General features: G+C 44.6%; 1 protein-coding gene across 6 annotated transcripts in view; it reads right to left on the minus strand.

Moving 5' to 3' along the window:
* The window catches only part of LOC115387998 (plasma membrane calcium-transporting ATPase 1-like), a 99,213-nt gene that overhangs the window by 21,278 nt on the left and 64,626 nt on the right, over positions 1–13,309 (minus strand). For all 6 annotated transcript variants that reach the window (XM_030090915.1, XM_030090913.1, XM_030090910.1 and 3 more), the window contains 8 exons: positions 10,991–11,173; positions 6,695–6,909; positions 6,366–6,608; positions 5,286–5,527; positions 4,966–5,203; positions 1,665–1,844; positions 494–581; positions 227–333 (listed from right to left, as the gene is read on the minus strand). In XM_030090915.1, the coding sequence (XP_029946775.1) occupies positions 227–333; positions 494–581; positions 1,665–1,844; positions 4,966–5,203; positions 5,286–5,527; positions 6,366–6,608; positions 6,695–6,909; positions 10,991–11,173 (1,496 nt within the window). The remainder of the gene's footprint in view (positions 1–226; positions 334–493; positions 582–1,664; positions 1,845–4,965; positions 5,204–5,285; positions 5,528–6,365; positions 6,609–6,694; positions 6,910–10,990; positions 11,174–13,309) is intronic.

Here is a 13,309-nt window from a genome sequence, read left to right on the forward strand (position 1 = left end):
TCCTAATGAATCCACGGCTCCCAACTCCAGATTTATTGTGGATGACATTCAGAGAAAATACCTATTTCATGGCTGCATTAGAAATGCAATTAACTCTTAGGTTTATGTTTTTTTTTTCCCTTTTAGGTAACGAAGCGGAGAGAGAAACTGATGCAGCAGTGAGGAGCTGCTGTTGCGACAAAGACGACCGATATGAAAAATGGAGGAGACATGGAGGAGTCGTTACCATGGCGAAGCCAACATCGGCTTTCTTTAGGGCGGGGCCGTCGTTGGTGCCGTCTCCCGTCACCGCCACCACCTGTCGGGTCTCACCCACTGTGCTGTCAATGATGCCTGAAAGAAAACGAGAGTCTCCACTTCAGTGAGACGGCGGCACGAAACATTTAGCGAGGTTCAACTGCGGCGTCTGATTCACTGCTGAACTCAGTTCACAGTTTGTACAAACGGCTCGTCACGCACCCAAACAGAGAACGTCACGTCGGAGCGGACCCACCTTTGACCAGAGTGTGTTTGTCGGTCGGAGACGAACGAGCCAGAACTCGCAGTTTGGGCCAAACTTTGTCAAGACGCTCTTGTTCCACCTGGAAATAACAAAACATCAAATGAAAAGCTGAAACACATTTTATATTTTCTTTTTTTTATACACATTTACATATTACTGTTTTACAGCATTCACAAAAATTAAAAACAGGTGGAGGAATTTTTATGTTTCTTTTTTTATCAAGAGCCAGGAAGATCATGAAATGAGCTGCATTGTTCATACTGAAACTACCTGGAATTGTTTCCTGGTAAGAAGTCGCAAATGAGACGCAAATGTTGAAACTCAAAAGTTCACAAGCAATTTTACATCCCTTGGAATAAAATACATGAGAGAAGGGGACAGGAAGTTGGACGCGCCCTTCTTGACAATCCTACCAATACTACTTTCTATTTGAAAAACCTGCAACATCCTGAATTATATAGAAATATTTCTGACATCTATACAGATTTAAGAACCAAACATTTCATTTCCATAAAGGAGTTTTTTGGCAGCAATTTTATTGACCTCTACTTTTCCCAAAGAACGAAGCAATTTTTTTTAAATAATTTTTTTTCACTTCCTTCCTTGTGTGAATATGTCAGCCATACAAACACACGGAATTTCAAAGCAACACAAACAAAAAAAATTATAATCATATGTTCTTCTTAGTATAAATAAAAGCAGCACCGGTAGGGTTAAAAAGGTTATTAAGAAATGATGTACTGTTGTCAACCTCATCCTATCAATTCATAACCTACCACAGCATACAAGCCTCTTCAATACACAGGCAGTCACATAAATATGTAAATGTGGCCGTAAAGCCTTTTTATTTCCCCCCCGTGTTTCCAGCATTTGTTCTTATCCTTTTCCTGACGGTTAAATAAGAACTAACGTGCGTCCTCCCAGGAGGGGCCACGTTTATGTCTTCACTCTTTGCTGAGCCCGTCTCTTTTTTACTGAGCGATCGTCGCACGCACTGCTGAAGGCCACCTACTCGGTGAGATTTTGAAAGGATATCCACGTTTCACTGGATGAGGACATGAGTGCATGAATCCATGTTTATCGAACCAATTTTTTGGCGGAATTTTGAGGTTAAATTCTTCCAGATGCGCATTGGAAACAACACCACTTGTGCCGGTCTCACCTCTCCCTTGTCGTTTCTGATCTGCCGATTGAATTCTTTGCCCTCCAGAGTCAGGAAGTCCTCCCCTGGCAACAGGATGCCACACTTGGTTGCGATGGCGCGGGCAGTGTTGATGTTGTCTCCGGTCACCATACGAACAGTGATGCCTGCGCGCTGGCACTTAGCGATAGCCTCGGGTACCTGAAAGAGGCGCAGAACAAAATGCATTTTTCACAACGTGAAAACACCGAGGAAGAGATGAAATGACAGTGAGAGGGGGAGGAGGCCAGAAAAACGCGAAAGCACATCTCTCTTTCCAGCTGGATGCGACATGAAGGTGTGAAAATGAAGCCAGAGTTGACCTGTGACAGTGGAAACCACCAATGTGTGGAAATACATGAAAAAAAGTGACATTTTTCATCTAGCTTTGAATGCAGTTGAACACAAACACTGCATAGAAATCTGCATTCATAGACACGACTGTTAAAAAACCTGATACGAAAAGCACACTTCTCCCTCTCGGTTGACTGCTCGTTTATCTGTTAGAATGTATTCAATAATTGTCAAAAACCAAATTCCCTCATTCTCTTTGACTGTTAAACAGCGTTAAATGTTTGTTTGAATTAGACGCCCTGCCCCACTGGTGTGATGCAGATGCAGCTTCACAGGGGTGTGAAGGCACGTTCAGCATGATTACCACTAAAATGTCATTCAAATCTCAAACACGCACGACATCACAGATCTGCCGAATGGGGCCTTTAAAAGAGGATCTTCAGATGATTTTTTTTTTTTTTTTTTTTCATCCTCAATCCAAATCAAACTCTGAATGTTGAGTATTTTAATTTGGGTTTATTCTGCTCAAACAATGCAGAGGAAGACGGGAGACTCCCTTCACGTCGCAGCAGAGCTTACAGAGTCCAAAAACAGGAGAAAAGCTCCACCTGAGAGGCAGTGCTGTTTGCAATTCGTCCCGCCTGAGACCTCGGTGATCCCAGCCGGCGTGGGACGACACAGTGAATAAGAGACACACACACAAACACCTGTGGAGAGTCCGGGCCGACGGTCAGCTGACAGCCACCGAGCCGCCCGCCTCTTCCTGTGCTCATCAGGCGGCTCAGCTGATACGAGCTGACATCTGACAGAGGACCAACAGGGGTTCTCCACGCCGCCTCGCAAACACATGCACACATGATGTCTCTGAGCCGCGCTGTGACCCGAGTGAACTGCAGGGGTTTGGCATTCATACAGGAGCCACTGTGGAGTTTAATGCTGCACAATTGATAATGTAAGCAATGAAATGAATAAATAAAATAGAAATGTACCTATAATCGCATGACTAAAATGAATCAATTCATGGCAGTTTGACCTCTCAAAAAGTGCAGGTGGATGTATGGTGAGAAGAGTCTGTGCTTGGGGGCCAAGAGATGAAGCTAAACAAGCACAGCAGGCATGTCAGTGTTTAGTTTCTACACATGTTGAATCACTGAACGTGGGACTTCAGACGAAAGAAGCACATTGATTTATTTTCTTTCCATTTTTTTTTTCATCATGACCTTTTAAAAAAAATGAAAAACAAAAACATGGATGATAAGGATGCTGACATTTTGCATTGGACCCGCTTTAGCCCTCAGCTCGGTCTGGCAGGTGTGTCACATGGTGCGCTGCTCTCATTCTAAAGTGACTCAGGCAGAACACAGACAGAGGAGACGTCTGATCTTTGAGAATCGCCGGTTTGTGCTGCTTTACCGAGCAGATGACATGCGCTGCTTCTGGAAATCGATGAGAGGCGCATCGTGACAGGATGATGGGTGTCTTACAGTGTGTTTTGCCCTTTAAGTTGTGGAACGAATCATTAATTTCCAGCCGATAAGCAGAGGGATTTCTAACTAAACAAAGGACGAAAAGTAAATAAAGTAATATTTAGTGCTGGAGATGAATCTTTTGATTGTAAAAAGCCAGTTTATTTGCTTCTTGATTGGAACCATAAATATTTGGAACATTATGCATGTGTGGGATGGGCCTCAGGGAGTCGGGTGCACTCTTCTCTTTTAGTATCAGTACAGAAGTTTTCACAAACTTCTCTCTGGGTGTAACCCGCGTACTCAGCTGTACTTCTTGTACCACTTGTTGCTAAATACAATAAACTGAGATAATAACTTTAAATATTCTAAGCAGCCTTGTGTCCATCAGAGGTTGTGCAGATAAATATTGAGCTGCTGATCGACTCCTGCTGCTCCCCACTCATTCCCATCCTGCCAGTGATCTTTGTGCTCTGACATTAAAGCAGCAGGCAGCAGCGCTGATGCTTTCCTCTACTGGGTTTCACAGCACCAAGCATCTGGACGCCTGCGCACACGGCCGGGACTGACTTCAGTCTAAATGCAGTGAAATGTTCGTTTAGCTCCTCATAACACACACACGCACGCACGCACGCACACACACACACACCAGAATAGGATGGAGGGCTGCCTGTCAGCTCACTTCATCTTCACACAGATTTCAGCTCACTGAACCTTCGTGTCCTTTATTTCTTCCTTCAAGACTCATTTGTCTAAACGCACCTTGAGCAGATCAACTGACAACTTGAAGTTTCAACACTTTTTATTCCGACACAAAGTGAACAAATATGCTGCAGGTAGCCGAAGCTGCAGGCTGCCGGAGCTGTTCGCCACGGCTATTTCAGTCACTTCTCATTTGAAAGACGGGCCTCGGCACAGTGAATGTCTTTGGGGAGGGACCTTCAGAAGGTGGGCAGCATTATTGCGTTTCTACTGTTCATGTGGTTGAAACACTAAACGGAGTGAGAGGCTGTGGAGGCAGCGGATTGAAACCGACGGCAGGCGTGGGAACAGCAGGCGCTCACCCAGAGCTGGATTCGCTGTCAGCGAGTGTGACATGGCACCTTCAAGTGTTTGGCAGAATCATTACCACCGCTCATTATCAAACTGAAACTGGGATATCTGCAGAAATAATTACAAATAAGCTGTGTTCAAGTTACTTTCTTCTTCAGTCCTCTGCCTCGTCAATATATTCCTCGTACTTTAGATCAAAAGAGGGATTTTTGTTAATGAGGTTTTTACTTAATGCTGCTGAACTAAAAGAAGCTGAAATGAAAACTGTTAGAAGTTATTCAGTATTTTTAATTAAAGCCTTTTCTTAACTGCCGTTATCTGTTTTCATTATTATTAGAATTTAACGCCATTTCAGAGTTATGTGGTGAATCTGTGATTGCGAAGAAGCTTTTGCCTATTTGGAGGTCGTTATTGGTCAACACAGCAACAGCTAAAACGTCCCACACACTAACAAACACACACGCCCTCACCTCGGGTCTGACGGGGTCCTCGATGCCGACCACGGCGATGCAGGTGAGCTCGTTGAGGATGTCGTTCTCGCTGTCCCAGTCCGGCTCTCCGGCCTCGGCGGGAAAATCCCTGTAGGCCACGCAGATGGTCCTCAGCCCGTCGCACGCCATCGGCTCGATCACCTTACGCACCATCTCGTCGCGGTCCTTGGGCTTGAAGACGCGGGGCTGGCCCTGAGCGTCCAGGATACGAGAGCATCTGGAGGAGGGAGGGAGGGAAGGGCGTGAGGAATCGACAGACAGGAAGCCAACGGGCCTTTTCACGCTACGCATTCTCTTACTTCCTCAAGACGATCTCCGACGCTCCCTTGCTGTACATGCGGAAACCTCCGTCGGCGTTCTTGAGCACCGTGCTCATTGACTTGCGGGAGGAATTGAAAGTGTAAACTTTGTACAGCTTCTCTTCGGGGATCTCGTCTCTGATTGGCTGGTAGTCCCTCTTCAGCTCCAGCACCAGGCCCAGCAGGGCACACTCGGTCTTATTGCCCACGTGGCGGGGGAGGCCGCCCTCTTTCTCCGGAGGCTGAGAACAGACGGAAAGCGTGGATGTGATGCGACATCTGGTTTAAACCTTCACGTCATCGGAGCCTATCAGCACCAGCAGGGTGACTTCTGCAGAGCTCCATGTGTTGGACTTGGTTGAATAAACCACAACGGATGACGGCTGTGAATTTCTGACAACCAACACAATCCTTTTCCGTTCAATATAGCATCTGACACACGACGGCCCACGACACATATCAGAGATATTTTCTAACCAACGAGTTTACACGCAGCAGAGTCGATTCTGTTATCTACCGCTGAATGTGTGAAGCTCGACTCATGTTATCTGAGTAGTTTCTGCCTCCACTCAATACGGTGGATGAGTGCGTCCCGATGGAGAAGTGCAGTTGCAGCGTAGACACGATGTGAAATTTAAAATCTAGTTCCAGATACCTAAAATATCCCCATCTGCTGAGAGCAGAAGATAAACAACCTTACTTTTAGATAAAATGGAAATGTTCTTATTATTCCACTTTTTCTGCAGAGCAGAGTGAATTGGAGTGTGTCCAGCAGGTCTGCTGGTCTCATGTTTCTGATATAGCTGCATTAACAATGCGCAGGTAGAGTTTGGAGAAAAATGTATTTTTCATGGATCTGATGTGCATTGTGTTAGATACACGCTCTCCACTCCAGACACCAAACTTTTTTTTTTACAAAATACTTGCATCAGCGAAAAAAGTAAACGCACCAACCTTGTGTTGTTAAAAAATAGTTTTCCTCAAAAAATCCGTCTGAACAGATTTACGAAGAAAACTGAAAGAAGATCAATGTTTATTTCCGAGTGGGCAGAACTTCCAAAAGCGCCTCATTGTGCTCACCAGGATTTTGGTGGTGTACGCCGAGTTGATGGAGATGCTGTTGACCATGATTTCCAGAGTTTCTGGTTTGATGGCGTCGGGTTCGGGGACGGTCTTGTGGTGCGTATCGCCGATGTACGCCTGGACCACCGTCATGCGGTTCATGGTTAGGGTTCCAGTCTTGTCAGAACAGATGGCGGTGGCGTTGCCCATCGTCTCGCAGGCATCCAGGTGACGCACCAGGTTGTTGTCTTTCATCATTTTCTGCGCACCACAAAGAGAAGCTGCATTTTTAAAAACCTCCACATGTCCACAAGTGGATTTTTCCCCCCTTTCTTTCTCATGCTTACTTTGACAGAGTAGGCCAAGGAGATGGTGACAGCAAGTGGCAGCCCCTCAGGAACGGCCACCACCAGCACCGTCACGCCGATGATGAAGAACTTGACAAAATACTGAATGTAGATGGGGGTGCACTCGGCCACCCAGGTCCGGCCCTGAATCCCGAAGGTGTCAATCACGAAGTAGAGGATGAGGATGATGACGGTCACCGCCGACATGATCAGACCTGGTCGACGCCACATCGCAATACAGTCAACGTCAGGACGTTTCATACAAACAGACATTTCTGAGGGTATTTAGGTTTGCAAAAAAAAAATAAATAAAAATTAAAGCCGCAAGCGGCATTGGTCGGGACCGAGCCTCCACGCTGGCCAGCGACTGAGACGTCCACCGACTAACATAAAGCTTGTAGAATCTGTCTTCCATTAACACAGAGTTGTTAGCATCTCCCATCCACTAACATGGAGTAGTTAGCATCTCCCATCCACTAACATGGAGTAGTTAGCGTCTCCCATCCACTAACATGGAGTAGTTAGCATCTCCCATCCACTAACATGGAGTAGTTAGCATCTCCCATCCACTAACATGGAGTAGTTAGCATCTCCCATCCACTAACATGGAGTAGTTAGCATGTCCCATCCACTAACATGGAGTAGTTAGCATCTCCCATCCACTAACATGTAGCTGTTAGCATCTACCACCCACTATCATGGAGCTGTTAGCATCTCCCATCCACTAACATTGAGTTATTCGCATCTCCCATCCACTAACATGGAGTAGTTAGCATCTGTCATCCACTAAGATGGAGTTGTTAGCATGTCCCATCCACTAACATGGAGCTGTTAGCATCTCCCATCCACTAACATGGAGCTGTTAGCATCTCCCATCCACTAACATGGAGTAGCTAGCATCTCCCATCCACTAACATGGAGTAGTTAGCATGTCCCATCCACTAATATGGAGTAGTTAGCATCTCCCATCCACTAACATGGAGTAGTTAGCATCTCCCATCCACTAACATGGAGTAGCTAGCATCTCCCATCCACTAACATGGAGTAGTTAGCATCTCCCATTCACTAACATGGAGTTCTTAGCATGTTCCATCCATTAACATGGAGCTGGTGGCATCAGTCATCCACTAACATGGAGTTGTTAGCATGTTCCATCCACTTACATGGACTTGTTAGCTTCTCCCATCTGCTTTTGAGAGTCACTGAATGAAGGCAATCAGTGGCAGAGTTTGATTGACAGCTGCTGTCAGCTGTGTAACTGCAATGCATGCCCATATATGGTAATGTGAGTTAGAGTGGAGAGAGGAGAAAATAAAAGTCTTTTTTGGGGAAACAACTGCTCCTTGTTCCTTTGCTGTTTGGCATAACTGAACAAAAAATATCACGTTTGATAGGAAAATTTGTTGTCTTTCAGTTGGTGAGGCTTTCAGAGCAGTCAGACTTTTAGTTTGGACCGTAGAGGCCTCAGTTTGTGAGAAGCGCAAGATTTTTCCCCATCTGGCTCCATTATAACTGAGAGCAAAAAAAATGCAAAGCGCACCCCAATTCTTACCTGTGTCAACATGCATATATCATCATATTTCCCCACTTATGTTACATCATCTTGTTCAGGAGAACCTGCTGGAACTTTACGTGTGCTCGGTTTGTTGATAGGAGTCACGGTTTAGCCGTAGTCGCCACTTGTTCGAGGTGCTGAAAAAAGGCGACTTTTTTCCTTTTTTCCCCATTATAACGGATGAGGGCCGGAGAGAGGCAGGATTTCAGACTTCCAACTTTGAACGCTAATAAAATGCACACCGTTAGACTTTTGACAAAGTTGTTCACAACTTTTGTAGAGAAATTTCTCCTCTTTCACGCCGCGTGACTCTTATGTCTGTACGACAAACGGTCTCGGAGGAGATAATTTTTTCGTGAGGAGTGATTTTGATCAAAATTTTACTTTGAAAGGGAAATAGTGGACTTCCTGTTGGATTTAGGTCAGGGGTGTCAGCGCGTGAAATGTAGATCATGATGAGATGAACGCGTGAGTGTTGGTTTGATCTCTCTACGACATTCCTGCAGGTCGCAGCAACTGTTTTAGACGTTTTTGGGGATATAGGTGGCGCTAGAGAGCTGATAGTTTTTATTTTTGTATTTAATAAAATTTTTCGCCGTTCACGATGTGCGTGCCAAATTTGGTGAGTTTTCGTGCATGTTTAGGGGGTCAAATTTGCGTTTCTTTGGGCGTTAGTATAATAATAATAATATAGGAGAACGACGACAATAAACGAACGAAATACAATAGAGACCTTGCCCTACGGGCAAGGTGGCCTGCGGCCATGTGCGTGCCAAATTTGGTGAGTTTTCGTGCATGTTTAGGGGGTCAAATTTGCGTTTCTTTGGGCGTTAGTATAATAATAATAATATAGGAGAACGACGACAATAAACGAACGAAATACAATAGAGACCTTGCCCTACGGGCAAGGTGGCCTGCGGCCACCTTGCCCTCCGGGGCTCGGTCCCTAAAAATCAAACTTTACAGGTTTGCACATTTTAGTACAAACCAACATGACTTTATATGAATAAACCATCCATGAATGTTACATGAGTGATTCATGTTTGCCAATGCATGTAATTTTTCATCACTCTAAATTTGATTTTTTTTCTTGATTGCATTACCCGCTGTTAACAATGCATTTCATTCAGTTTCATCCACAGTATAATTGCTTGAGTTGTTTCGTTATTGCTCTCATTTGTTCGACCACCTGCGAAGCTAGTTTTGCATCGGACAAACTCGTATCGAACGGCACCCGCAAAGTTTGATTGATGGATGAAGGTCAAATTCTTCTGTAAAGCGGTGACCAGCCAGCCAGCTCCTGTTTTTCATTCACGGTCACACATGCAGACACACAGTCCTTGTGTGTGTGACCGAGCGCACTCAAACACACAGTGAAGTGATTTGGACTCCGGATCAGGTCTCTGTGGGACGGCACTCCCACTGGTTCTCTCTTTCACTGTTTTGGTTGCAGACGATATAAAAAAGTTTCTAATGTTCTTGGATGTTTTCCCACTTGACAATCTGATGGCTTGCTGTCAACATTTGAACACACCCAGATAATAAAACACTCAGAAGAACAACAGTTGCAGCCAAAAATGCAATATTACTGAACCAGCAGCGTTGATTCAAAACAATGTTTTAATAGCTGAAAAATTACATTTTTCAACAAAGTGGTTCTTCCGGTAAGCTAATTCATATCCTGAGGAAAGCTGGAGGAGAAAAGCTCCTGGTTGTTGTGTCTAATTGACCTTCCCTAGTTTCTTTTTGGTTTTTTTTTTTTTTTTTTTTTTTTTAAACTTGATTTCTCTTCTCACTTGGAGTCAAAGCGTCGTGGCCCAAATACTATTTCTGTACAGTAATGAGGGGCAGTTTTATGAGCGAGGCAGGTCTGCCCTCCATCCTCTCCCTCCCTTCCTCCACCCTTCCACTTTGTCCTGAAAGCCCCTCGGTGTATTAAGGTCAATTGAAATGACACAGAAAATACCTTCAATTCCGGGATGAATAATGTCCCCAATAAAACACCCATCCAATAAAACGGAGTGCGTTTTGACCCTCAGCCACTGCGTCCGCTGGCTGCCGGATCACTCCAAGCACCATTGAAGGAGCGCCGTCGTATGACTGCAAATGTTTTCTTCATCCAGACTAAGTAGATCAGTTTCAACTCAATTTGAGATTTGAGGGAAAGCGACAGAAAAGCAGTGCTTTAAGACTTTTATTTGGGGAGGTTCTGTTGGAGGAAGTGCTGCAGCATTTCTTTATTTATTTTTGCTTAAAAGCGTCAAATGTAGAGTCTGATATCTTGGCTTCCATGATCACTGGGATTTACAGTGGAGTTGAGAAATAAAATATTCAGATTGTGAAACTGAAGCTGTTACTTCAGCTCAGTGAGGGCATGAAAAAATAAATGTACCCTGCGATAACTGGTAGGCATGTTGAATCACGCCAGCTGTCCTTCAGTCTCCTGGGTTCAGATAACTTTGGAGTTGATCCTTAACTCACAACTCGACAACCCAAAGTGGAATATTTTTGTGCAGCAGGTCAGAGAGAATTCAAAAAGCAGCGAAACATTGGTTTAGAGGGGAGCATCCTCACCCCATGACGGTTCAACTGAGTTTGAAAGCACTTATTCTTGGGGGTTTTAAGTTCGAATTCCCAATAAAGACCATTTTAAACCATGTTTTGAGGAGAGAATAAAGTTAAGGTCAGATTAAGATATGCGTTCGTTTGTCAGGTTACTGCTCAGCGTGTGTTTTCCTCACCAGCTTTCCCGATCTGCACGGCCAACCTGGTCAGTTTTCCCTGCAGCACAGACTTCTCCTTCTTGGTGACATTGACCTTCTTCACCGGTTTGGCCTCCTCCTTCTCTTCCTTCTCCTCGGACTCGGCGGCCTCGTCGCTCTTCAGTGGCTGAATCTCCAGGGCAATGCCATCCTGAGTCTTGGCTGGTTACGGGAGAGGGTTGGGAAACATAAGGAGGAGGAGGAGGAGGAGGAGGGGGAGGAGGAGGAGGCAGGTTTGAAGGGATCAATGAGTGAGTAGGAAGGAAGGAAGCAAGGAGAGCATAGAGGAATGTGTAGAAGAGTTCGAGAGGAAGAGGCGGTGAAGATGAGGATCGACAGTGATGAGATGATGAAGGAGATGATTGCGGATCAGGAATGAAGATGGAAAGAAGGGGAGTTTCAGGTCGGAATTGGGAGCAGCGGATGAGGGAAAAGGTGAATGGATTAAATCGATGTATAATAATAAACCACAAAAAAACAAGCGGGAGGGGAGTGGGGTTCAGGAGTGGTTTGGGGGATAAAGGAAGAAAGGCAGAGAAAATGTTACAGATTCAGTCAGACCAGGAATCTGAAAACGACCGGACGAGTTTTCTCAGAGGTCAGACAAGACCTCCGACTCTTAACCATTACATGACGGCCCTTTGGCTAAATGCAGAGAGCAGCGTCTCATCACTTTCTGATCACAGAACATTCATGGAAAGGAAAAAAAAAAAAAAAAAAAAAAGGTCCAGGTAGCTTTCAGAGAGTCACAGACGAGCTGGGAGCAGCAGTTCATAATGAAGAGCAGCAGACAGAACAGAGAACAGCAGAAACAACAGAGAGGATTTCACGTGGGGCTGTCAATCACACACGCACACACACACACACACACGCGCATATATTACTCGCACGCACACACAGTTTGTTCCACATCAGAGCTTCACGGTTTAGATGGAGGCTGAGTTCTGGAGTCTGACATGGCTTCTAGTATGGCGTCCTGCTCCTCATTTGCATAAACAAACTGTGCATTTGCATTTCACTTCATCAGCTGTGATCCTGTTTGGACTGTAATACTGTACATGAAGCTTTCTGATCTGTTTGATCTGCGCTTACAGTGAATTCGGCTGTGCTCAGCTCCATCCACTGTTTGTCATATTTCCATACCAAAGCAATGCGAGCAGGTGATGAATGGAAGCGCGGCAGATCTACACTAATCCGACACACTGGGAGTGTCTGATGTGCCGTTTGGCCTCGTGAACAAATGACAACGATGACGACCGAATTCCATCGATTCCTCACTCACTCATTCGTGTTAAATCCTGGAAAATGTTGAGGTGAGCTGCAGAGCATTACTGCACAGGCACTTAAAACATCATCCATTGTCTGGCTGACTGTATTATATTTCTGTTTGAACCCCCGACGGAGTCAATACTCAATACAATATCAACATCACATCTGGAACCAACAATACCAACAGACCATGAACATAAAGCGGGTTTGATTCCTGGATGACATGCAAAAACTCTGGCTAAATTCCAAGTGGTAGAAGACCAATGCTGTTTATACCTAAAAATATATATAAAATAAATAAATAAATAAAAAATAATGTGACATTATTGGCACTAACGTGTCTGTTTTGGCCAGTAAAGATGTCAACTAAGGTTGAATCTGGGCAAAACATAGCAACTTAAAAATGACAGGACCTCAAGCAAGAACCGATTTTAAAGTTTTTTAGCGATTAAAAGCTGGCTGTGCTCAGACCTCAGTTCAACGAGTCTGCCTTTAACTACAGGGGATGAAACATGAGCCGCCTGAGATATAAAAGGCCTTCAGTATCATGACACCATCTTAGAAACACTGAGTGCTTCAGGAAGTTCTGCACAAACAGTAGGAATTTATTTTTTGGAGCTTGCAGCAAACCCATTTTGCATCAACTTAACTCGACAATTAGAAGAAAAACTGTGTTGCCTGACTGTCAGTTAAGTTTATTTAGATTAGATGTAGTAACATTTTGGGTAGAACCTCAGTAAAGTGTTTTTCTTGTGGAGACCATTCTCACAAGAGGTAAACATAGGCCTGTACTTTTCAGATTATCCTTAAATTCTCGCTTTTGGACGAGACTTAAAGTATAGTCTATCCCGCCGTTAATCTGCTGTAGGTCCAGACTGTTTGGAGGTTGTCTCAGTTAGGCTGCTTTATGTTTGGACTGTTTGAAAATCTCAAATCTGAGATATGTTTAGACGAATGGGAGATTGTAGTTGGACTGCTATATGTTTAGACTGCTGGGTGAGTAATTGGTGAGTATTTTCGTATCTTCAC

This window comes from Salarias fasciatus, chromosome 5 (genome assembly GCF_902148845.1).
Source record: "Salarias fasciatus chromosome 5, fSalaFa1.1, whole genome shotgun sequence".
NCBI lineage: Eukaryota > Metazoa > Chordata > Actinopteri > Blenniiformes > Blenniidae > Salarias > Salarias fasciatus.